Genomic DNA, 24,380 nt, shown 5'->3' with positions numbered 1-24,380 from the left:
CAATGAGTACTCTCACATAAGCTTCGCTTTTTCCTCATCGTCAACAGCTCGATCGTATGGCGCAAAAACAAAACGCAAAATAATGAAATTTCGTTTCAACCATCCAACGAACTAACATCCTTGACGCCGCATGCAAGAGAACACCGTCCGGACCCCGTCAGCGGTACTGCAATCAAGCAACGTTCGGCTCCACTCTGCGCCAAACCCACTACTCCAGCTGAAGCGAGCTGAAGTGAGTCCCAAATAAGACACCCCAAACAAACACGCTGCCGGAATGGTGTGGCGTGGCGTGTTTATTGCACCACTTCTTCGATGGTGCGGCGCATCAAATTCAGCAACACAGCACACAACAACGGAAGGTAGTACCGCAGGGACGAAAGGACAGCGAACCGGTTGTTGGCAACAAACGCTCAACTTTCCACATTCCCTTCCGGTCCGGTTCGGTGCTTGGGCGCATCCTCGCATTGGGTCCTACCATCCAGGCAGCCAGGCCAGCTAACAAGTAGCCGCATAAAACTATTGGTTCAATGCTCACTTCAATTCATTCGCCAGCTGGAAGTCGTTCGTCACGGGCGTTCAATTCTGTTCGGGTTGCACAGGTGCTGGGCCGATTGTCGATTGCCCGCGATCCTCGTTCTTCCGCTCTGTGCAGGTTGCAGCTGCAACGTGAAATCTGAACGTGTGGAACTCCGTGAAGCCGAGTGGATGCCTTTCGCGAACGAAACTCGCACCGACGGCAAATACCATATTGAGTTAACACGCGAATCTATTCACACGCAGCCTCAATCGTTCGGGGTGTTTGCTTTACGTGTGTGTGAAGGTGTTGTTTAGTGTTCAAAGTGTATGTGTACAGTTGGTGAAGAAGGCAGGAAAAATTATTTTCCTTTTTTTATTTTTGGGTGTTAAATATACGCACGTTGCGATACTAAAATCCGCCTAAAATTCTGTGTTACGGCTGCGTGCTGTTAGTATTTGGTTGCGTACGTTAAATGATGAGTGATTGTGTTAGGAACAGCGATTCGTCAATCTTTCCATAAATTCTTATTTGAATTATTTTTCAACAAGATCTTGTTAGTGAACACACCAAACATTCAACTTGACACGTCTGTGAACATTAATCTTTTGAAGGAAAAAGTCTTCAAGCATTAAAGCCATCGTACAGTAGCTATATGATCGAGTAGCTGAATCGATCAAAATCTCCAACATGTGGAGCATTTTAGCACTTTCATGTTAGTTCCAAAGGAAGCGTGCGATATTTGTGGTACGAAGGATAAGCATTTCAGTGAAACCGGTGTTGATGAGTGACATATTTTATAGTCGTCTAGCACTGACACGTGTCTTAGCTTTCAGACGCTAGAAGAGAATCAAACAAACATAAAAACACCTATCCTTGAACCTTTCCAGACAAATGGTGCGTGGTGCGTATACAGGTGTAAATCGATGCATGTCGAGCACGCATTCAGTCGCGTAGTGTCTATCCATCGCACATTTCCATAACACGGGAAGTTTGGGAAGTTCACGAAGCGGTACTCGAGATTCGGAAAAACGCTGCCATTCCGGCTAGAGACGATTGGGTGTTACGATTTATGAGGCGACGGTTTTTGGTGACGAAAGGAACACTAAAAGCATATCCATAGTTTGCAAGGTCGGTCGACGAGCCCGGCATCAGAGTGTGTCGTTCGGACGTGCATGTTGTGCACGAGTGTGAAAACAGTTGTCTTCTGAAAGTTTCTTGCCTTGGAAGAACTGTTAGATATAGTCGGATTCCTTCAATTGTTCAGTGTAACTTAATACTCGCTGTTACTTTTATTTCTTAGCCTTGTGAAGTTAACGAAATGAGTGCTTCGGTGTGAAGTGGTTGGTAGAACAAATAGATAATCAACAATAGCTTATATGATCTCGTTTGTTACAGTCAGAGTTTTATATTCAATTTAAACCGATACATCCGTAAACCAGTTCTCCGGTGTGAACGTGAGCTTGAAACAGCTGTATCATGGCAAAATTGAAAATAGTCGGCGGACGGCCCATAACGATGGATGAAGCTATCGTAAGTTTTTATTTCGATTGATAGTTTGATCATTCAACTTTTTTTGCATTTTTTAATGTTTTCTTTTTTGTCATAGCCTATATGCTTTTTGATGCATTGTGTTCCTAATTAACCGTGATTTTTAATTAAGTAATTCCATTTCATTTATATACTCTGAAAAAAAACGTATACTAGCCATTCAGCTACTAATTCGAATTTCAATAACCGGGAAAAATATCTTTTAAATCCCTTGAGCAAGTTTCCGATATATTTTACTACCTGTACGGTGTATATCATGGTTATTATATGGTTATTATAATAACCGAGTTTAAACGAGCAAATGCAAAAAACTCCCAAGTGAATAATTGTTTACTATAATCAGTTACGCCCCGTAGCAAGGGCTGATTATTCGACTACGAGGTGAAAATATATCTTGTGGCCGGCATGACCTTAGAGGTCGTTAAACCGAGAAAAAGAAGAATCAGTTACAGACTCATCGAGCGATTCCTTGAAACTTTTATGGATGTTTAACGACCTTAACGAGGTCATGCTTATCTTATACTATAACTGATTTTACCATAACTTACATATTGGACATATTTGGTCCTGGCGTGTAAAGGCCGGCTCTGCTACTTCAACTTAATTGTTCCTTAAAACTCCTTAACACTACAACTACCATGCGTTCTTATTAGCGATTACTTTATGAGCAACTTTCTTTCAAGTTTCTACTATAGAATGGATTTGTCCAAGTCCAAGAAAGTACGCAGCCAATTTATTCTAAGCTATCCGAGAACAAACGACAACCTGATGGCAGGAAATCGCTTCGTGCATGGTTGAATAAAAGGAAATACTTTTAATAAATGAGTTCCATATCAAGTTCATAAAATAATTGAAGCTACTAAATTCAACGGCATGTCAAATTCGAACCTAAACCCAATTAGCATCATGAGCATTACTAAGAAATTCTCGATTTGTATATAACATATCCTACATAATACATATCCTTCCGTTAAAATAATAAGCGAATATTTTTTAACCAACTTAACGTCAATGATAACTAAAAATGATTGTTGATTTTTTTCTACTATAGGAACTACGGCAAACGGTATTTGGATCGGCAGCCAGTCCTCCACGTGGTGAATGGACACGTACCGGATTCACTTTCGGTCCTGCAAACCAGGTTGATAAACATCTGTTTCATCTTAACTATCCAACTCAACACTCCTGTATTTTTCCATCGACAGGAATATCCGTACGGACTGCGTACACCTCGAAATGCAACGCGAGGCATGCAGTCCGTGTTGCAGGCACACATCATCAAGCAGTTTATCTTCGACAACAAGCCGCGCGAGAAATCGGTCCCGCTCGAGGAGCTGCTGAAACCTACCGAGGCAGAACAGGCCCTGTCCCTGTATACCGCCATGTCGGACATACTGTGGAACATTGGGGAAAAGACGAAAGCGATCGTAGCGTTGCCGGGTGAGGCGTCCCACATACCGCACAGCCACGTTTACTTTCAGGACAATGTAACGGAGAAGCTGTACTTCTTCGAGTTTACCAAGCTGGACGATCTGCAGATATTTATGAAGCGATATTTGCCCTACGTAAGTGTGAAGTGTTCCGTTACAAAAGTGACGATGGTAACTTATAAATTGGGGATGCACTGAGGTTTAGACAAGAGATCACTTTTATGCCAGCTTTCTTGCTTTCCGTTTTGTAGTTTACAGAAAATCCGGGCCCAGGAACATTGCTCTATCTGTACAGTGCTGTATTAACGCGTGGCATGGAGAACATGCGTAACGATTTGGATGCACCGAAGGGCGCACATCTAATGGGACCCCACGAGGAAGGGTCACTCAACGTCATCACACTGCTGCTAACAGGTCGTGCCACACCGTACCTGCACAATGGTGTCGTGTACGTTGGTGACGAGGATCATTACGTAAGTGAAGGAACCAGCGTAGCAAACTCGCCCACCATTACCATGCTAATGCACTCGATCTTCCAGGCCGTACCACAATTCGGAATTCTCAGCCGTGGAGCGATCGGTCTACTGGTTTGGGAAGGAGAAAATGAAGCGATGCGCTCCGCATCACGTATGCCCGGTTCGCGGCTCAAAACTCCGGCTACACCTGTTTGGGTTAGCTGCTGCTGTGGCCATTACGGTGTACTGTTCAACTCCAATCGAGAACTGCTCCGTAACTATCATGCCGAAAAGCGATTCGAGCTGCATTACTACACTTGCGCCGGTTGTTACCTTTCGATGACCGTTGATAACCGCGGACAGGACGAGGGTGGTGGTGATACCGGTGACCAGGAAGGTGACCGGAAGCGGGACGATATGGTTTCTACGCCACTGGAAAGACTTATACACACGAAATGGATGGACGCCAAGATCACGTACCATGGCGCATTGCCAGCCTCGTTGAACTTCTAAAAGATAGCATGATTTGTTTTGTGTGATGTTTCACCTATTAGAACGCTAATAATGATGATTGTGAGCAGAGTTTACGCCTTTCCTTGGCCTGTTACGTGCATACTGGTTATGGTGTACTTTCTCCGTAGAGGAAATAATTGATCTTTTTTTTATTTTATTTCAGTATTTAATTTCGCGCATTCTGTCTCTCTCTCTCTCTAATGACTACAACGCATTCCAGAGAGCTAGATTCTATTGGATTGGATTATGCTGGAAGGAAATTGAACGCTTGCAAAACCAAAAGTTACAATTATAACTACCGAACTCGCCCTTAAACAGACGCACGTTCTGCTTGCTATTCCGAATAAATAGGGAATAAATTGTTCTGCGCTTAGTTTCTTTTTATTGATCATCTTTAGTCCACATACTCCGTGGATTACGTACGTGAATAGTGCTGCTATTCAAATGTTTTAATGAAAAAGAACAAACTTTCATTTAAATCATTTATCATTTCGAATTTCATCAACAGTCTTGCAGCAAATGAAGATACATACTCGCGCTTATCATATGGCTTCATGGGAAGGTTTGTCATTATATTTCGGGAGAGTCCTTTATGAGGGAACTACAACGCAAGAGTTGCTGTGAATCTAGACACCAACTGAAGGTAAAACTAATTCTGCATAGTAAATTGTCCCTATTAGTGGTATTATCTCCACGTATTTAAATGTTATTTTCTGCATCCAAACGATAGCTGAAGTTTATAGTTACACCCTGTTGCATCTGACTTTGAAAGTCTATGTTTTATTTGTAATTTTATGCTTAGATTTACAGACTTCAGACTTTTATGGCTAAGTGCTAAATACACAGCCTTCATAACGATCATCGAAAAGATTTACCACATTATACGCTGTGGATGAAAATAGTTTTCCCACATTATTTCCTTTCGAAAGAAGAGCGCAAATGTTACTACATTGATAGCAACGTTTGCAATCAATTCTACCAATAGGGCGCCTCTAGAAGTTCCTCCTTTTCGCAGCAACCGCAACACAAGAAACGGTAAAATAAAGTACCTTACTTCAATCAGCTGTTGTAGCGCTATTGATGCTAGTATGGCCAGCGTGCAGAGCAATTGGTACCCGTACGATTGATGCTGCATGCTTGCCCTCCACAGCAGCAATCCACCGATCGTATAGACCGGCACTGGCAAGTACTTTGCGTACCACCAGCGTCCAAAAAAGCGGTTCCATAGATAGAATGTGTAATGTCTATTATCGGCCAATAAGTACGGATGTACGATCGTATTATAATGTACGATACCGCCGAAGATGACGAACACCATCAGAAGGATATACCATTTACGCAATACTGCTCGAAGGATTGTTTTACCTGCTGGCAGTACTAAAGAAGCGCTGAATGTTGCGAAGAACAAAACAAAATAAAACAACTGAAATTGAAAAGAAAAACGGTATTAAAACGTTAAGATCTTTTCCTTTGGCATTGTGCACCATTGACCTGCTTACCTGGGGAAGATGTACGGCAGCTTCGTGTGCCGATTTATCGCCTATCACTATTGAACCATTCCAAATGAGAAACGCAATAAAGCCACCCAGCACGAGAGCGTACGCCCAGAAACGATCCATCATGTCACTAGCAAGTTCGATCCATCGTTTGGGAGAAAGTAATGTCTGTTTTAAGCTTCCACGAGCTACTAGCAAATCAATAGCTCGTGAGCCACACGCAAATCCAACCCATACGATGTTTGTTTGACGCATCAGCACCGCACAGAAGCCCCAGAATGCGGCCCAATTGTGCCGACGTCTTTCGCTGGCCAGCAGCAACAGTAGTACGGCCGTCACAGAAAGCACATCCGTGTAGTAAAGATGGGAAAAGAAATACAGCGGCGGAAGCAACGAAAGGGAAGCCGTCTCTAGCAGTAGTGTGGTGTAACCTTTCTGGTTTAGGAAGCTTTGTCGCAGTTTATAAATCAGCACCACGTTGATAATTGCCGCGATAAAGGATGTTAGTCTCAGGTTATATACCGAACAGGCTTCGAGGGGCCTCAGTACCAATGCGGACGCCAGATATAGACCAGGAAATGTTGTGATCTTTGGATCCCACTAGAAAGAATCGGATTTATGGTGATTACGATATCGTAAAGGAACAATGTGTGCATACTTACAACTTGAAACCGGCCGTGGCAGTAATGATTTCCTTGCCGTAAATGAAACTCCTCATCGATAACGAGCTGCGTCGTTTCGTACACTTTGTTAAACACCACGAATGAAATTGATGAATAGCCAAAAAGGCAAACTAATGGAATCAACTTTTTAATCATCGTTTGGCCTTATCAATGTACATTTCGATTTAAAAACTACATAGAACTTGCGTTGCTGTTGAGACGTGGAGTTTGTTTACAACTCGGCAACAAACTGACAGCGTATACACAAGACATTCAAAGCGCTCAAAATATTTAAAGAGCTTCACGGGTTTTTGATTATATTTTTTTAGTTTGAATAATACTACTTAAATGTCCTAGCCATTAAGATAACAGGTTTTCTTTTCTTTTGTACATTTTCATTCAATTTTACCTATTTGCAATTGCGTACACAACAAACGATTGTGCACATGCTGTCAGTTGAGCTCACCACATGAAAAACCCTGCAATGACTTGACAGCTGACAGCCCAAAACTATTGTTTATCTTTCACGATGAAAAGTTGCGCGAAATAATTCATTACAACAGATTTAAACGCAATTAAAAAACCGTTTCTATTGCGCATACATACATTGCAAACAACAATGAATGTTTCCCACCAGCATAATGCAAAACAACAAAAACTAATCCAGAGCATTATTTTTTGTGTTCTTTTTTGTCAAAATTTCATTTATTTTCATTATTGATACACTGCTAGTAGAAACATCACCACAACACATAGCCTCATTCTTCTTTTACGGATTCAATCAACAAATCTGTCTATATTATCTTCCGATCATCGAAAGAAGGTTGCAACCAGCGAATGTGTAGAAATGCAGCACTTCACTGTGCACGTGGAACGAATCCAATGTACAAGCCATCCCTTGGCTTCAGCGTCAACTGCATCGTTAGCTTTGGTTCCGGACCGGCCGATGTTAGCTTAAAGTTACGAATAACCTTCGATACAGTACTTTTCAGTTCGAGCATCGCGAACTTTTGTCCTGAAAAATCGATAATTCATCAATCAAACTTTCATCCATCTGTTGCTAGCGATGAATTTAATATTCCAAAAATACTCACCGATGCAATTTCGAGGACCCGCACTGAACGGTACGTAAGCATACGGGCTGGACTGTTCCATCGTACGATCTGGTGCGAATCGCTCGGGATCGAAACGCTCCGGGTCGGGAAATAAGGTAGGATCACGGTGCATGTGCATGATGCCAATGTTAAAGTTCGATCCTTCCGGAACAATTTTTTCACCTAAAATAGTAACCAAAGTTTATATTTATAGTTCTAAAACAACATTTTACTATTGTACCTACCTAGCTCCACATTCTCGGTGAAACGACGTGCGATGATCGGCACCGGTGGATACAGCCGAAGTGATTCCTTGATCACCATCTCCAGATACTTCATGTCTTGTAAATTGCGATGGCTTAGCGGTGTGTACGGATCGTTACCAACAATATCTACAACTTCTTGGTACACTTTCTCCTGTGCCTCGGGATGCCGGGCAAGCAGCAGTAGGGTAAACGAAATCGCAATTGTGGTCGTATCGTGACCTTCAAACATGAACGTATCCACCTCCTCCTGAATTTCCTTATCCGTTAGCGGTCGTCCATCAATCGTCGCTTGCAGCAGCACATCCAAGAATGCCATCCGGCGCTTCGTACCTATGTCGGCCATATCCTCATCTTCCATCGTACCGCCAATCACACCGCCGCCCTGCTCCATCAGCTCACGCCGTCGGGATTGTATGATCTTCGTGGTGAAATCGTGCAACACCTTAATGATTCGATCCTGGCGGCCCTTGTCGGGGGAAAGATTGAACAGGAAGTCAACCCGTTGCCACACCTTCACGAAGCGTCCCGTCAGCACCAGACTCAGCTCCGTAATGGCTTTAACATACGCCGAATCGGCATCGGTCTGTGCGTTGATCGAGGTACCCATGGCCGTTTCACATATAATGTCCAACGCCGCCAACGTCACAAAGGGATAGATGTTGACCAGCGATCCATTCGCTTCCGGTCGCAACCGATCAGCCAGAATGCAGCTCTGCTTGTGAAACACCTCGATGAACTGGTCCAAAATCTTGAAGTGAAATGCCGGTGTAAGGATCTTGCGCTTGTTGAACCATTTCTGGCCCGTGCTCAGCAACAAACCATCCCCCAGCCATGGGATGAGGAATTTGTACAGTTCGCTTTTACGAATCTGCTTCTGGCTGCTCAGGACTGTTTCGTTATACTTCACGTTGGTGCAAAACAGTGCCAACCGGTTCCCGATCCAGACGCGAAACAGGTTGCCATACTTATTTCGCAGTTCGGACACGAAATCGATAATGTCTGGGAAAAGAAAGAGTATGACCTTGAATGTTAAATGTCTATAGCAAAGTTTTGGTTTGCCGAAAACTTCACCCAATTGCAAATAAATCAACAAAGAAGTACAACAAACACTACACGGTACAGTCTACAGAGCGAAGGTGTTAATTATAATGCTCTTGAAAAGTTTATAACTTTTCTCCTCGAGGTATTTTTCTTACGCTCTGTTTAAAAACGACCTCCAATGATTCCAAATACACCAACACCTTGCTACCTTGAAGTACCTTCGGGCTTTAAATTAATGTAGAGATAGAAACAGCCCACTATCGGCAGCGGCAGCGGTCCCGGGATGTTTTTGCCATACTTTAAATTTTGCCGCACCAACAAATAGTTGATCGTGAGGATCACCAGCACCAGGGCTAGCAAAATCTGCAACACCATCACACACAACAACAACAAAAACTGCAGATGAATGAAGCAACTCTAGGGCTTACGATCACGTTTTTATTTATGCCGAACAATCTTACAAAGCGTGTCCGCAGTAGCTGCGTTCCCGGCGATGACTGTTGAAAAAATAGCAAATATGAAAGCATATTCTACAATATTTACTACGATTGTTCGCTTGCACGTGTGAGTGAGGCGGTAGGTTTTGTTTTGTACGCCGCGTTTGCGAGATAACAACGCTTCGACCATGTGCATCGTAGCGTGCGTGCGTACAACTACCGATTCGCAAGTACCAGATGAGTTCGGGAAGCAAAGATGTGGACTATAGCCATTGATCTCATCGCTCGGCATGCTGTACCAACACAAACTTATCGGCCTAGCGATACTGTAACAACACATTAAACTGGTGCAAAAAGAAATAAATCAACACCGTCAAAGTGCACACAAGTAAAGTCAATTGTGTGGTTCAAAAGGCTTACTAGTGATTAAGGGTACCTACCCCCCCGGTACGAAGGGTAGATTATTTTGCTGCCTTACAGCGACCTACGGTCAGAGTGCACCGATTGCACGCCTGTTAAATCCGCACAGTCATTCAATACGGGGTAATATACTGAATTAGGACCATTTGTGAGGTAAACTGTATTAGAATACTGTAACAAAATAATGTATCACAACAAACAAACATTGATGTACCATAAAAAAACACAAATGGAATTCAAATAAATTAATAAATGTACAAAAAAACACAAAAAGTTAAACTATTTACCATACGGATTCTTTCCCGCATACATCAACACATTTCCCAGGATGAGAACCGGCTTAGGTCCTGCAATTTTAACCGTTTTTTTAAACGACAAATCGTGGAAAACATAGCGCAATAAAACTAGCACAATAAACGTTAAAAGAAACTGCACAAACATCTTTCTAAATAAACTGTATGGCAAACTCTATTGAAAGTTTGCTCAATGTGTGTAACACTTTACTCTTCTAGCGAAAGTAGATTCCCTTACTAGCCGGTATCCCAATGTGTCGTACACCTTATAGCAATTCTGTGTCAATCGTGCTTGTTATCAAACAACTCTTGTACTAGTGATTAGATAGTATATACTATTGCCCCACATGATTTTTGATATGGGAATTGTATCAGATAAGAAGGCTTTCATTATCGAACGCTATAAATCATCCTAATCTACGATTAGAGCTAAAGCTTTATTTTAAATTCTATTTCGTTTAATGAACTTTCACATTTTCTAACGCTTCAACTAGAGAAATACTTCAGAGAAGAAGTTCAAAATGAATGAAGGTACTACAGCATCCTCTGGTAATACAAACTTTTCACTGTTTTTGCGGTAAATTGTTAAATCCAAGATTCCTATGCAATATTAGTTTTATCACCCTATCAATTGCCGCCCAGACGTTCAAACGAACAAAACAAAACGCTTCTTCGGCGATCGCTCATAATTGGATGGCTGCGTACATTGGCTGCATCCGTGATCCGTTACATTCAGGACGAGTTTTGATAAAGTTAACAAAATTAGATAGAAGAAAGGTGATTTAAAAAATATCTTACTAAACTTGTAGCTCAAAATTCATTTCTTACCCCGTCACTACATGCTTGGCAATTGTCGCGTTTGCGAACGCACGAGGAGCCTTAGGAGATTTTCGAATTTATAGTTTTTTTTTATTTTTTATTCTTTTTTTATTTAAAGCATTATTTGAGTGAAAAGTAACTTATTTCTACCAATTCGCATTTAAATAAATGAATTTATAAAATTTTGTTAAATTTCCCCAAAAAAAACTAAGACTATAGCCTTAGGAAATTTTCAAATTTATAAAAAAAATTCGCAATTTTTTTATATGGAATTTCGCAAAAAATTTCTGAATTGCGTTCGCAAACGCGACATTTGCTAAGCATTTAGTGACGGGGTTAGAAACTTGAACCAGAAGATCTTATTATCTGATGTCTTATGTTTGAACGATAAACATTCGGATACTGGAAGTAAATTGATTATTTTTTGTAATAACAAGTTATGTAAACTGTTCTTTGTATGTTTTATTTTCGAAACAACAGTTTGCTCACACGTACAAGCCATTCAATGATAAATGTTTATCATTCCCCAATACTCGTCTAATATCCTCGTCGGCGGTATCTAACCAATCTAATAAACTCTTGGCTTCAATCGAACGAAAATTCCCTTCTCGGGACGTAGAATAAGTTCTGCGATAAATGCTTCATCGTACTGTCCAGCCGGTGGCAATATTTCATAAAGTCTCAACACTTTGCTGGTGAGGCTCTTGATTTCGGCTATGGCAAACTTCTGCCCGATGCAATTCCGTGGCCCCGCACTGAACGGTACATATTGGTAGGGGTTTGTCTTTTCTGCCGACGTTTCCACGTTGAATCGTTCCGGATCGAACTTTTCCGGGTTTGGGAAGAATTCGGGATTGCGTCCAAGGAAGAATGGCAGTATGATTGCATTCGAACCTGCTGGAAATATTTTTCCATCTGAAAGAAAATATTCAGCCAATGAGTGAAAGGGAGAAAACGTATTAAACTATGTGTCTGCTCACTTATTTCGGCATCTTCCATAATTTTCCTCCCAAACATCGGTACCGATGGGTACAGTCGAAGCGTTTCCTTGATCACCAGATCCAGATAGTGCATATCGTTCAGCATCGCTAGAGTAACGGGTCGGGTACGATCGTCCCCAACAATGTTTCGTACCTCATCAAACACTTTCTGCTGTATTTCGGGATGCTTTGCAAGGTTCTGCAGCAGAAAACTGATGGCAGAGGTCGTCGTATCGTGTCCCTCAAACATGAACGTGTCCACCTCCTCACGTATCTCCAGATCCGTCAGCGGTTGTCCATCGATTTTCGATTGCAGCAACATATCCAGAAAAGCCATCTTCTTCTTAATGCCCAAATCGTTCTCATTAACATCGAGTTCGTTGGAGTTCCCGGTCTGCAACTCCTTTCGTCGATTCTTGATGACGCTGTCCGTATATCCGTGCAATACCTTCAGCGCTTCCAACTGCTTCCGACGGTTCGAGGAAAAGCGATAGAAAAATTCGTATCGAATAAGGAAATTAAACAATCGTATCTGCACCAGATTTGTTATGCTGAAAAAGGGAAAGTATAAACCAGAATTAAATTAAATAAAAAAAGATCGACCACAAGATAACGACGCTACATACTCCTTAACGGCCTGCACGTACTCCGATTCGGTGTTCAGTTGAGCATTAACCTTTGTACCCATTGCCGTTTCTAGACACACAGACAAAACAAAACAATCACTAAATGTTAAAATCATTCCACCGGCTAATCTTCCATCCAAAACCTACCGCAGATAACATCCAATGCACACAGTGTTACCGGGCGAAAAATGTCGAAAGTATTCCCCGTCTTGGCGTGTGTTCCCAGCACCTGGACGAATGTATTGCTTTGCTGGTCGAAAATTTCCACAAACTGTTCGAGTATTTTAAAATGAAACGTTGGTGTGATCACCTTCCGGTGTGTGTGCCACTTGCGCCCGGTGCTGGTCAACAGTCCATCACCCAACCATGGACGAACGAAGTCATACTCAATCGATTTGTCAATGTACTTGTTGCTACTCAAAATCACCTACAAGAAACAAACAGGAACTAATTTGATTGTTCAACAAAACAAATTTTCTTCTTCCAACTCTACCTCGATGTCCTTTGGTTCAGTGATAACGATGAGCATCTGCGTTCCCAACCATAACCGGAAACATTTGCCATACTGTTGTATGAGACGTCCTACGGCCTGCAAAAATTCTGTAAAACATTTGCTTTATTGCTTCTGTAACAATCATTCATCGAAACATTTTTTTTAAACAAGCACCGATTCGATGTTTGGAGAATGTTAATCCTTTCACCTGTAAATCCGTTCACTCTCTACTTGATAAGATAGCGAAAGGCGACACGAGGCTACTACTTACCAGCGGGGGTTTTGCCAGCAAAAAGTAACCCATTACCGATCAGCGGATATGCAGATGGACCACCAAGTTTTCCGCTGTGCTTAAGAATTTTGCTGAACTTTTCCACGTACAAGTACACTGCCGCGGAAATGACCAACGCTATAAACGTTAACGTTGCCACGAACATGATGAAAACAGTTTCGGGATGTTCCAAACTCACCGATGCAAAAGTATCGACTGACGCAGCTCTACAAACAACGAGTTCTAACGACCCTCGAAGGTCGGTTTCTTATCAGAGGACGCTACTAGATTAGAAATACACGAGGTGCACCCGAACCCTGAACAAGCGTTTTCGAAGCAAATTTTGTCGTTTCATTGTACCAGGTGGCTTGTTATAATGAACTTACTCAAAAATCACACATACACCTAAAGCTTTGCTGTTTCATTGAGTAGAATGATTCATTACTTACGATAGACTTCAACGTGACCACAAGCAAGAAACCCCTTTTCTTCATTTTTTCATCATTAGCAATATATTCTTATTAGATCGATATAAAAAAATGGTATTTCAATTTTTTGATCGTTTTTGTTTAAATTCAATAAATATGGCCATAACAAACACATTCCTCTTAATTCTTAATAAACTCGTGGTTTCAAGCGGACAAACACACCATGCTCGGGCCGTAAAATTAGTTCCGCAATGAACGATTCGTCCTGCTTGTCGGCTGGTGGTAAAATCTCGTAATGACGAAGCACTTTGCTGACCAAACTCTTCAGCTCTGCGATCGCAAACTTCTGTCCAATACAATTCCGTGGCCCCGCACTGAACGGGATGTACTGGTATGGGTTCGTTTTTTCCGCCGACCGTTCCACATTAAAGCGCTCCGGATCGAACCGTTCCGGATCGGGGAAATAGCGCTCATCACGTCCAAGAAAGAATGGCATAATGATCAGATTTGCTCCTGCTGGAAAGATCTTCCCATCTGCAAAACAAACGATAATATGTCATGTACGTTAACCGTTCCGATTTGGATCCCCCTTTATGATTATCTTACTGATATCAGTTGTTTGTAACATTTTCCTTCCAATCAATGGAACCGATGGGTACAACCGAAGCGTTTCCTTGATCACCAAATCCAGATAGTGCATATCGTTCAGCATCGGCATGGTGACGGGTCGCGTACGATCATCTCCAACGATGTTTCGCACCTCATCAAACACTTTCTGCTGAATGTCGGGATTTTTCGCCAAACTAAGCAGTAGAAAACTAATGGCCGAGGTCGTCGTATCATGTCCCTCGAACATGAACGTGTCCACCTCCTCACGTATCTCCAGATCCGTCAGCGGTCGACCATCAACCGTCGATTGGAGCAACATGTCCAGAAACGCCATACGCTTCTTGATGCCAAGATCCTGATCGCTTGTCTCTTCCATCTCTTCACTGCGCGCGGTAGCTTCCAACTGCTGACGCCGTCCCTTAACCACACTGTCCGTGTAGTCGTGCAGAATCTTTAGCACCTTCTTTTGCTTCCGACTGTTTGCGGACAGGCGAAAGAAAATGTCGTACCGTATGAGAAAGTCGTAAAATCTCAGCTGAATGAGATTGGTGATCCTGTAATTAAAAATGTTTTAAGTGTCACACACTCTGATGGATCATGGATTCGATGCCATACTCTTTCACTGCTAGCACATAGCTTGAGGTGGAGTTGATCTGTGCATTCACTTTCGTTCCCATGGCTGACTCTAGGGTAATTAGAACGATAGATAAGATTTTTAAATGGCAATCCAAACAAATCAAACCTTACCACATATTACGTCCAATGCGCACAGTGTCACCTGTGGGAAGATGTCGAACGATTTGCCCGATTCGGCAAACGGTTGCAACATCTTGATGAAGGTTGTACTCTGACGATCGAATATCTCCACAAACTGTTCGAGAATCTTGAAGTGAAACGTTGGCGTAATCACCTTCCGATGTGTGTGCCATTTTCGTCCACGACTCGTGAGCAATCCTTCTCCCAGCCATGGTCGTATAAAGTCGTACTCTGTTGATTTATCGATATATTTTGGACTGCTCAACAATACCTGGTAATATAAAATGAAAAACAATTTACATAACAAGCATCTAAACCAGTTATGTGATTGTTAATTAAAACAATTAACATAAATGCAACACAAACAACTTATCCAAAAAAAAAAACTCCCTGCGAATTCTATTTCTGTACGAACAAAGAACATACGGAAGCAAACTGATGATCTTCAAAATGACACTTTGTGTAACTGATGATGAAACGTTCAAGTGCAATAAAACATTACATCTCCTACACAAAGTGGCGCCAAGCAATAAAAAAAACAACACAAAACATCATCACATCATTCGTTGCAAATTAATTATCCTCCACCAGTTCACTCGTTCACTCTGAAACTCTAGCCAGTGCAGGCGAGGTTGCGATCCGCTTTAACGTTCCATTCGACCGTGGCATTGAGTTTCAGCTTGCACTTGCAGTTTTTCGGTTTTTTTTCTACTTCCACATTTTCCTCACATCTCGTCAGGGTTAAACGATTCCGTTGGTGGATAATAGTATACTATCCACTGCATTGACGTTAGTTCACGCTTTAGCAGGGCACAATTTTCACCCACCACCTACCTCAATATCCTTTGGATCGAGTACGACGATCGCCAGCTGGGTACCGAGCCAGACACGAAAGCAATCACCATACTGTTTCAACAGCGTACCAATGATGCGTAGAAATTCTGAGGAAGAAAAAACATTCAAATTCACACGCTTAAATCTCGATCACGATCGCGACGAAACTTTTCACGGTACGCACGAAACAGTTTTCCCTTACCGGCGGGTGATTTGTTCAAAAATATTAACCCATTGCCAATGATTGGGTAGGCCGGTGGGCCACCCAATTTTCCGGTGTGCTTCAGCATCTCGCCAAAGCGCTGGTAGAGATATAGCACACCCAGCACGGCCAGTCCCAGCAGTGCTGCCAGCGGGGAGAACACCATTGTTAAAGTTCGCAAGTTTACCAGTTCCACTACTTGTGCCTTCGACTTCTAATCAATCACTGAGCAGCTCCGGACAAGCGTCATCCGTTGCCATTTATTCTTGCTTACCGTTTTGCTACATTAGAACCACCGTGCTGCACACTGCACTGGCTGAACTTGACATCTTGGCGCGGCCTCTCGCCGTTTCAAAAACCCTGCCTACACACATTGCCTCGCTCGCAGCGGTAGTATTTCGCAAAAGGAAGGTCTACTAGTTTGCGGCGGTAGTAGGAAGCTAAGGTACTGACGGTGTGGAACGTACAAGTTCACGTACACGCTAGAGGCCATCTAATCACTGCTCGCTTCCGATATAAAAGGTGTAAACTTTGTTTTTGACGTGTTTGTTGCTACTCTGAGAGCGAGTTTTAATCACCAATCTTCCCGTATATTGCGTAGTATATAATTAAATATAAGATTGTAATAAAATTATTCAACCCTTTATAGGGTTGTAAACGAAGATTTTTGAAAGATTGGAGTAGATAGATGAGAAAGTTGGAATAATAAAAATATTTACGTTTTGTTTTGCATGAATTCTACTAACTTACGTCTTATCACCGTGCGAATATTCAAGCGCATGGAAGTAATTGCATCTGCCCTTACCCTACTTTTGATAAAGCGATAACCTAAAAAGATTCCTCCTTTGACGCCGTTTCTTATAAGTAAAACAGTTACAAATGGATGATCTAGAAAGAATGAACCAAGATCAAGCTCAGATTTCTCCAGCAGCTGAGTAAACAGATCGATTTAAACACATCCAGACACTTGTTGTTGCCGTTCTTCTCGTTGTAACGGTTTGTGTTATTTATTTCATGTTCCATTTAACAAAAAAAAAAACCCAATCTTTTTTCGAACCTTCCCTATGCACGCATATAACAACATTCGAGGTACTTGTTTACACAATTGATAAAAAAAGCTTAACACCTGTAAAAATATTATTCATCCAGTAAGTACAATATCGTCATGATTATTCCCAACCACCGCATCCCGCTAGCTAATGTCCGGCCCGTTTAGTATACCCGTGGCTTAACACGTATCGGGACGCCACGTTCCGGGCGCAGTATAAGCTCCGCAATAAACGTTTCTTCGTGCGGTTCTTCCGATGGTAGTATCTCAAAGTTGCGCAACACTTTGCTGGTAAGGCTTTTCAGTTCCGCTACCGCAAACTTCTGCCCGATGCAATTCCGTGGTCCCGCACTGAACGGTACATACTGGTAGGGGTTTGTCTTTTCGGCCGACGTTTCTACGTTGAATCGCTCCGGATCGAACTTTTCCGGGTTCGGGAAGTAATCGGGATCGCGTCCCAGGAAGAACGGAAACATCACCACATTGCTACCAGCGGGGAATATTTTACCATCTGTATGGGGACAGAATACGAGTTAGAACAATTTTTGCTAAAATGAATTATTTGAGGTTTAAAGTAAATTCTTACTAATTTCGGTATTTTGTAACATTTTCCTTCCAAACATCGGTACCGATGGGTACAACCGGAGCGTCTCCTTGATCACCAGATCCAGATAATGCATATCGTTCAACATCGCCATGGTAACAGGTTGTTTGCGATCATCACCCACAACATTGCGTACCTCGTTGAACACTTTCTCCTGAATTTCGGGATTTTTCGCCATACATAGCAATATGAAGCTGATGGCCGATGTCGTCGTATCATGTCCCTCAAACATGAACGTATCCACCTCCTCACGTATCTCCAGATCCGTCAGCGGACGACCATCGATCGTCGCTTGCAGCAACATATCCAAAAATGCCATCTTCTTCTTCAACCCTATCGGATCGTCGTGTTCATCGTTTGCCTTATCCACGGTCAATGTTTCATTCAGTTCCTGACGCCTTGCGCGGATCACGCTATCCGTGTAGCCGTGAAGGATGGCTAACGCTTTCCGTTGCCTTCGCCGGTTGGCAGAAAGGCGGAAGAAGAACTCGTACCTTATTACAAAGTCGTAGATACGAACTTGTATTAAGTTGGTGATTCTATGCAACAGGAAAAAAAGAAACAGAGAGAAAGAGAGATTCAACTCACAGTGGCCTTTCGGTGTCATTATTAAATTACTTACTCCTTAACTGCTTTCACATACTGAGATTCTGAGTTGATTTGCGCATTCACCTTAGTTCCCATTGCCGATTCTGTTGAGAAATTTGTGAGAGAAACGTGTAAATCATATTTATAGCTCCTTTAGTCGTCCATTCACCTTACCACATATCACGTCCAGTGCACACAGCGTCACCAGCGGGAACACATCGAACGTTTCGCCCGATTTGGCAAACAGACGCAGTATGTCGACGAACGTATTACCCTGCTGGTCGAATATTTCCAAAAACTGTTCCAAAATTTTAAAATGAAACGTTGGGGTAATGATTTTCCGACGCGTCTGCCACTTCCGACCGCGGCTTATTAGCAGCCCTTCACCCAACCATGGACGGATGAAGTCATACTCGCTGGATTTTTCTATGTACTTTGGACTGCTCAGCAGTACCTGAAAGGGATGTTGAAATAGTACGTTAATTGCGCGATAGATTTAAAATAGCTTATGGAGAAGCTTTAATTATTTTTTACTCATTTTGGCACTGATCTATTTTCTATAGTCTGAAAGCTATTCTACACTTCAAGCTAGCACATTTCACATCCTCCATCATAGAACAATTGCTATTCGTAATTTATTGTTTTTTCCTCAAACATTCTCACGTTACACTGGCGCTTACGAAGCGTGCAGTTAAAATTATGATAATTTGAATAACGTTGTACAGGCTTTCAGCTCTTATCAATCGCAATCAGTACTCTACAACACTGGCAATAAGTGGTTTTTACACATCTTTTTTTTTCTTTGCTGATGGCTTCGATTGTAGATAGAAAAAAAGCTATACAATACGCACATTATTACATCACACCGTTTGTTTGATAGTGAATCTGTGTCATCCCTTCGTACGCATCTAGTCTAATGTTTGCAATGCAAATATCTTTGCAAATCTCGCTTCGCCGGCCGATACGTGACGCGAAAAGTAAACGCATCGTTCGTGGATGACAAATTAAGCTGCAAGTGCAGCGATGCACTTTCGATTGTATGGCGCTCGTGCACATTAGCAAACCGTACACTGAAATCGATCCACCGCTTATCTGCGTTTCGGTTTGTACGATGGTACGGTGATACCCTTCCCGTTACGAACCGTTACTTACTCACCTCAATGTCCTTCGGATCGGTAACGAGCACGATCAGCTGTGTACCGAGCCAAACACGCAAACATTTGCCATACTGTCCGATCAGCTTCCCGAGCAGTTGAAGGAACTCTGTAATGTATGAGCTTTGTTTTTAAAAAACCATCCACTGCACCAACACACGCGATCGTTTCAAGATCGTACAGTCCGGCACAAAAGCACCGACCACACTAACCGGCGGGAGTTTTGTTGATAAACAGTAACCCATTACCCACCAGTGGGTATGCCACGGGTCCACCAAGTTTACCGGCGTACCGTAGCGCGCTGCCAAAATTTGCCACCGTCCACCAAATAGCGATCGACACTAGCAACGCTACACCGCTTACGATTATCGCCAGCATGATGCCCAAAACGTGCAGTGCGTTACACTGCGATCGTGAATAGCAAAATGTGATTTCCGTTCCGGTTGGATACTGCGCACCGTCCGGGCCCGTCCACTACACGCAGGCACGATTCAACGAATGCCGACGGAATGCGTCTCCATCGGGTGCCAAACGCGACAAGAACGCCGCGTCGCGTCATTTCTGCGCGCGCTTGTGTACGTGTAATGTAAGGGCAAGTTCACCTTATAAAAATCGCGCGAGAATCAAACAAAAGGCACACACAACGACGCAAAGTCACAACAAAAACCTGCGACCGGTTTACGATCATTAAATTTTTTTTTTATGCGTATACTTTTATACCATCGCGAAGGTAATCTTTCGAGCAGTAGAATCGACAAAACGCACACACACTCGCGTGACATTAAGTGTTTCTAGGGGGGTAGTAAAAAGAGCTAGCCACGTGTTTTTAAACGTAGAAATTCTGAAACGATTCCTCCGGCTATTTTAAATAATGAAGAAAAAATCTCCCAACTCTGTCGAAACGTTCTTATCGACACATCCGTTTCGTGGTCTTTACATCACACCAAACCGGATATCAAAGTTAGATATACATAATTTGGCGCATAAATTATCTCTTCTTTGCTGATATTCTGCGCGATACAGAACTTTGCGTTGGTTGGATCTCGTTTAGAACGTATCTAAATGAAAAGACTACAAAAAAGATGATTCAAAGACACATAATTACCAAATTACTTTACGGTTCAACAAAAACGGGTTGATCATTAGTTTAATTTGTGTGAATATGTGGAAAAATTTCGCAAGAACTCGTCAGGCAAAGCTGAGTTATCAGGCTTCATTGGGACAGGGATGTTCGATATGTCTGATGCTCCTTTAGAACAATCATGCACTGAGACATTAAACGGTTTCGATCAATCTGTTATACAATTAACTAGCGCAACAATATGCATAAGATACTTGCAGCTCGGTACAATCACCATCGATGTAAAGTGAGTTACCTCACCAAATGGTTGTAGAAGGTACACAAACCCGCAAAAGATATTTAAATTCAAACAAAATCACGCAATGAAATAAAAAAAAATGCTCAATGGAAGATTATTAGCAGAACCATAATTTCGGATGAAGATCTTAAATTTTCCATTTTTGACTCTTCATCTCCCTGGTACGCCTATTGTGAGCAGAAGCATCAGGTTTACACCTGATATTTTATGTTTATTAGAGTTGGAAGTTGGAAATCTTCTAGCCCTTAGGACTATACTTTTTTATCTATCTTATTCTACAACAAACTAGTTATGATAATATCGCATTTGAAGATGTTATTCACAGAATCATTGAGTGTTTGGTTAGTGTTGGAAGATTTCATTCTTTCGCAGTAGTTCAAACTTGATCTTGTGTATGCTATGATGATAAAGATCACTTTTGGCGATCATAAAAATCCGAACAAATCTTTGCTATGAACATGGTTTTAGTGTGGGTAGGATGTATACTATTTCTAAAAAGATTTAATTCTTTTTCCAAAAGCACTTAAAACAATTTTATAGGATTGTTGATTTTATTTCAACGCTTCATCACAAATTATACAAACAAGCAATAACTAATTCATGTGATTTTTCAAATTTTATTTTGATGTACATATCTTAACAGACTAAAATAGATCCGCATGAAAAGTTCTCTAAAGACTAGATTCTATGACGAATACGCATACGGCACGATAAAGTATTGCCCGCCTACATGGCATTTAAGTCTCCTCTACTTAGACCGCCGATCATATGTGTGATGGGATGTATTCGTTGAACCGTCTCTGAGTTACTGTGCAATTGAAGCTTTACCCTTTCCAGGACTGTTTATAAATAAACAAACACAACTATCTTATCATTCGCATTTCAGACATGTTTATCGACCAGCTTTTCTAATGCGTTGAATAAAGGTACAAGATTACACCATACGGTGTACGATCGTCTACTGTGAAGCATCTCACAAATGATTACAGTTTTAGCAAAACACCACTTCTACATACACATACACAATGAAGATAGCTTGCCAAAAATACATTCCACACATACAGTGGCAAAACGAATAATCAGCATAAAAAAATACAACCGAAAAATACAGAAACGATGACGTTGTTCGCTCATTACTGCGGCATTCACTACGCATTGATTGTCTTTTTTTTCTAATACATCAGCGCATTTAACATGTCGTTCGGGAACCTGTTCGTCACTGTCTACTTCAAACTTGTTTCAGTCATTGTTCTATCGCGGAAGCCCTAACATACATAAACCTGGGACTTGCGAGAGTGATCCACGATGATCGTGTACGCGTTGTTAATTGCACTGTGCGTTCTCGTTCTACGCTTTGTAGCGTTTCGCTACAAAATGTACCGCACCATAGGGCACATACCCGGACCACCGGTAAACTTTCTCTTCGGCAACACATTGGAGCTGATACGGTACGACACAAATAGTAAGTTGACCATGTTTATCAAAGTGTCGCCGTGGCTTATTTTTCATTACCGTGCTATCTACATTTATAATTGCACCTGTGATAGAGTTTTTCGAAAAACTGAGCGAATATTTTCATCGCTATGGAACGATCGTACGGCTGGATATGCTCAATAAGTGCTGGATCATATTTTCCTCTCCAAACGATATCGAAGTTAGTAAGAAAAAAACAGCCTGTCACTAACGCTTGAACCTGATCACTCGAGCCGTCCATTTTTCACTGTGATTCTGATTTTAGCGCATCGTATCATCCAACGAGTTCAATCGCAAATCGACGGATTACGCCATTCTGGATGAATGGTTGGGCAACGGCATACTGCTCGATCATGGCAACAGCTGGTTCACGAATCGCCGTGCTCTGACCGGTGCGTTCCACTTCAAGATTCTCGACAGCTATGTGCCAGTGTTCGAAGAACAGGCGGATGTACTGGTGCGTAAGATACTGGAACATGAAGGTGCAACCGTGAACATTTTTGCCCTGGTGAAGTTGTACACGCTTGATGTCATCCTGGAAACCTCGATGGGTGTTCGATGCAGAGCTCAGCAAGAAGATTCGGACTATGTTCGTGCCGTTTCGAAGTAAGCTCAAACGTTCTCAAAAAATCTTCGCAATTGATTCACTATTAATGCGTGACATTTCTCCAGCCTTTCGCACATAACCTTCTGGCGGATGTATAATGCGATGGGTTTTTCCGATTTTACCTTCCGATTGACAAAGCACTACAAAACATACCGCGAATCGATTCGAATCAATCGAGAGTTTACAACATCCGTCATTAAACAGAGGCGTGCTGAACTGTTAGCAACGACTTCATCATCCGAAGTGGACGTGAAACCGGAGAAAGGACGTCTTTCCCTGCTGGACATACTGTTGCGTTCCGATATTACCGGGCGTCAGTTTAGCGATGAAGAAGTTTACAGTCAAGTGAACAATTTCATGTTTGCGGTATGTGTTTTTTTAGCAAAGATGTAAAACTCACAACATCTAAAAAGTTTTTCCACATTTTCCAAAGGGTCACGATACAACCTCCAGCGCGATTACGTTTATTCTGTACGCGTGCGCTAAACATCCCGAAGTACAGCAGCGCGTGTACGATGAAATCTGTGCTGAAATACCGCCGGAAGAACCGATCAACCAGCAGCGTATCAACAACCTGAAGTATCTCGAGCAAGTGATCAAAGAATCACTGAGAATGTTTCCACCAGTGCCGTACTTTTCGCGGCACATTGACAATGATACTACGGTGGGTGGCATCCGTCTGCGCAAAGGATCAACGATCGTGTTCGGTGCGTACATGATGCATCACAACCCGGAATATTTCCCCGATCCGGAACAATTTCGCCCGGAACGGTTTGAGGAAAGTGAAACCAAACGGAACCCATTCGTCTACATCCCTTTCAGTGCTGGTAGCCGGAACTGTATTGGTAAGTGGAATAAGGTTTTATCTTGGAAAAATCCTCACAGCCCTTAACTTTTTTTTCGTGCTTTCTTAGGACAAAAATTTGCCTTAAACGAGCTTAAAACTGCACTGGTGAAAGTACTGCGCCGGTGCAAGGTTGTTCTTCCGGATCCGAACTTTGAGGTCAAAATGAAGATGGAACTAGTTCTGAAACCGGTCAACGGTATGCATCTTCGATTTTTGGACAGAAAAACCATCAAAGCGTAATTAAGTGTAAGATTTAAAAAATCAAAAAGAAAATATTATTAATGTATACGGGTGAGAGCAATACTTTGGGAATCATCAAATAATGAGGTTGTGGGAATATTTTTGTTACTGTTTTTTTCCAAAATCAACTATAATAATTAATTCATGCTGTGATGATACACTTCAAATGCTTCTCTAATATATCACCATAAAGTATTTTAAATACACATTGCACTATTAAGCAAATAAAGCAACTTTAACAACCACAAAC

The 24,380-nt window shown here is 42.0% G+C and overlaps 5 protein-coding genes across 11 annotated transcripts; 2 read left to right on the top strand and 3 right to left on the bottom strand.

The window, feature by feature from the left end:
* The first annotated feature begins 476 nt into the window (after positions 1–476).
* Positions 477–4,828, top strand: LOC125765088 (inactive ubiquitin carboxyl-terminal hydrolase MINDY-4B). 7 transcript variants are annotated; one of them, XM_049429963.1, is made up of 7 exons: positions 477–841; positions 1,818–1,857; positions 1,957–2,047; positions 3,117–3,206; positions 3,271–3,630; positions 3,747–3,968; positions 4,035–4,828. In XM_049429963.1, the coding sequence occupies exons 3-7, from the start codon at positions 1,994–1,996 to the stop codon at positions 4,461–4,463; spliced, it is 1,155 nt and encodes a 384-aa protein (XP_049285920.1). In that variant the 5' UTR covers positions 477–841; positions 1,818–1,857; positions 1,957–1,993; the 3' UTR covers positions 4,464–4,828. The 7 variants fall into 7 exon arrangements, with proteins under 7 accessions (XP_049285920.1, XP_049285916.1, XP_049285915.1 ...); XM_049429959.1 differs by having other exon boundaries at positions 478–841; positions 1,913–2,047; XM_049429958.1 differs by having other exon boundaries at positions 478–980; positions 1,913–2,047.
* Positions 4,650–7,081, bottom strand: LOC125765070 (putative Dol-P-Glc:Glc(2)Man(9)GlcNAc(2)-PP-Dol alpha-1,2-glucosyltransferase). The gene is made up of 3 exons (XM_049429930.1): positions 6,622–7,081; positions 5,963–6,559; positions 4,650–5,886 (listed from the first exon to the last, which is right to left on the bottom strand). Exons 1-3 carry the CDS (start codon positions 6,775–6,777, stop codon positions 5,335–5,337), a joined length of 1,305 nt encoding a protein of 434 aa, XP_049285887.1. The 5' UTR covers positions 6,778–7,081; the 3' UTR covers positions 4,650–5,334.
* A 217-nt stretch (positions 7,082–7,298) lies between these two features.
* LOC125764849 (uncharacterized) lies at positions 7,299–13,766 on the bottom strand. The gene is made up of 11 exons (XM_049429472.1): positions 13,362–13,766; positions 13,091–13,197; positions 12,745–13,024; positions 12,598–12,667; positions 11,972–12,522; positions 11,563–11,906; positions 9,484–9,519; positions 9,241–9,439; positions 7,961–8,980; positions 7,716–7,898; positions 7,299–7,636 (listed from the first exon to the last, which is right to left on the bottom strand). The coding sequence occupies exons 1-11, from the start codon at positions 13,525–13,527 to the stop codon at positions 7,479–7,481; spliced, it is 3,114 nt and encodes a 1,037-aa protein (XP_049285429.1). The 5' UTR covers positions 13,528–13,766; the 3' UTR covers positions 7,299–7,478.
* Positions 13,767–13,863: 97 nt separating this feature from the next.
* On the bottom strand, positions 13,864–20,106 carry LOC125765199 (cytochrome P450 4d1-like). Its single transcript, XM_049430116.1, is given in 11 exon segments — positions 13,864–14,323; positions 14,396–14,952; positions 15,014–15,083; positions 15,146–15,425; positions 15,989–16,155; positions 17,438–17,749; positions 17,825–18,381; positions 18,465–18,534; positions 18,605–18,884; positions 19,587–19,693; positions 19,797–20,106. Coding segments are annotated over 11 exon segments (2,913 nt in total). The 5' UTR covers positions 19,963–20,106; the 3' UTR covers positions 13,864–13,976.
* Positions 20,107–21,925: 1,819 nt separating this feature from the next.
* On the top strand, positions 21,926–24,379 carry LOC125765045 (cytochrome P450 4d2-like). Its single transcript, XM_049429902.1, has 6 exons — positions 21,926–22,425; positions 22,511–22,617; positions 22,702–23,042; positions 23,109–23,409; positions 23,477–23,888; positions 23,958–24,379. The coding sequence occupies exons 1-6, from the start codon at positions 22,269–22,271 to the stop codon at positions 24,128–24,130; spliced, it is 1,491 nt and encodes a 496-aa protein (XP_049285859.1). The 5' UTR covers positions 21,926–22,268; the 3' UTR covers positions 24,131–24,379.
* The last annotated feature ends 1 nt before the right edge of the window (position 24,380 follows it).

The sequence above is a fragment of the Anopheles funestus genome, chromosome 2RL, assembly GCF_943734845.2.
Source record: "Anopheles funestus chromosome 2RL, idAnoFuneDA-416_04, whole genome shotgun sequence".
NCBI classification, from domain to species: Eukaryota; Metazoa; Arthropoda; class Insecta; order Diptera; family Culicidae; genus Anopheles; species Anopheles funestus.
The sequence above is the reverse complement of the archived record's forward strand: the minus strand, read 5'-3'. Positions and strand labels throughout refer to the sequence as shown.

Excerpts from the sequence above, each read along its gene's own strand:
- LOC125765088 (XM_049429963.1), top strand. The coding sequence starts at position 1,994 with ATGGCAAAATTGAAAATAGTCGGCGGACGGCCCATAACGATGGATGAA. Across the intron at positions 3,631-3,746 it reads TGAAGCGATATTTGCCCTAC|TTTACAGAAAATCCGGGCCC; the intron begins GTAAGTGTGAAG and ends TCCGTTTTGTAG. Across the intron at positions 3,969-4,034 it reads TTGGTGACGAGGATCATTAC|GCCGTACCACAATTCGGAAT; the intron begins GTAAGTGAAGGA and ends TCGATCTTCCAG.
- LOC125765070 (XM_049429930.1), bottom strand. The coding sequence starts at position 6,777 with ATGATTAAAAAGTTGATTCCATTAGTTTGCCTTTTTGGCTATTCATCA. Across the intron at positions 6,560-6,621 it reads GCCACGGCCGGTTTCAAGTT|TGGGATCCAAAGATCACAAC; the intron begins GTAAGTATGCAC and ends GATTCTTTCTAG. Across the intron at positions 5,887-5,962 it reads CTGCCGTACATCTTCCCCAG|TTGTTTTATTTTGTTTTGTT; the intron begins GTAAGCAGGTCA and ends TTTCAATTTCAG.
- LOC125764849 (XM_049429472.1), bottom strand. The coding sequence starts at position 13,527 with ATGTTCGTGGCAACGTTAACGTTTATAGCGTTGGTCATTTCCGCGGCA. Across the intron at positions 13,025-13,090 it reads CTGAACCAAAGGACATCGAG|GTGATTTTGAGTAGCAACAA; the intron begins GTAGAGTTGGAA and ends TGTTTCTTGTAG. Across the intron at positions 9,440-9,483 it reads AGCTACTGCGGACACGCTTT|AGTTGCTTCATTCATCTGCA; the intron begins GTAAGATTGTTC and ends CGTAAGCCCTAG.
- LOC125765045 (XM_049429902.1), top strand. The coding sequence starts at position 22,269 with ATGATCGTGTACGCGTTGTTAATTGCACTGTGCGTTCTCGTTCTACGC. Across the intron at positions 22,426-22,510 it reads GATACGGTACGACACAAATA|AGTTTTTCGAAAAACTGAGC; the intron begins GTAAGTTGACCA and ends CACCTGTGATAG. Across the intron at positions 23,410-23,476 it reads TGAACAATTTCATGTTTGCG|GGTCACGATACAACCTCCAG; the intron begins GTATGTGTTTTT and ends CATTTTCCAAAG.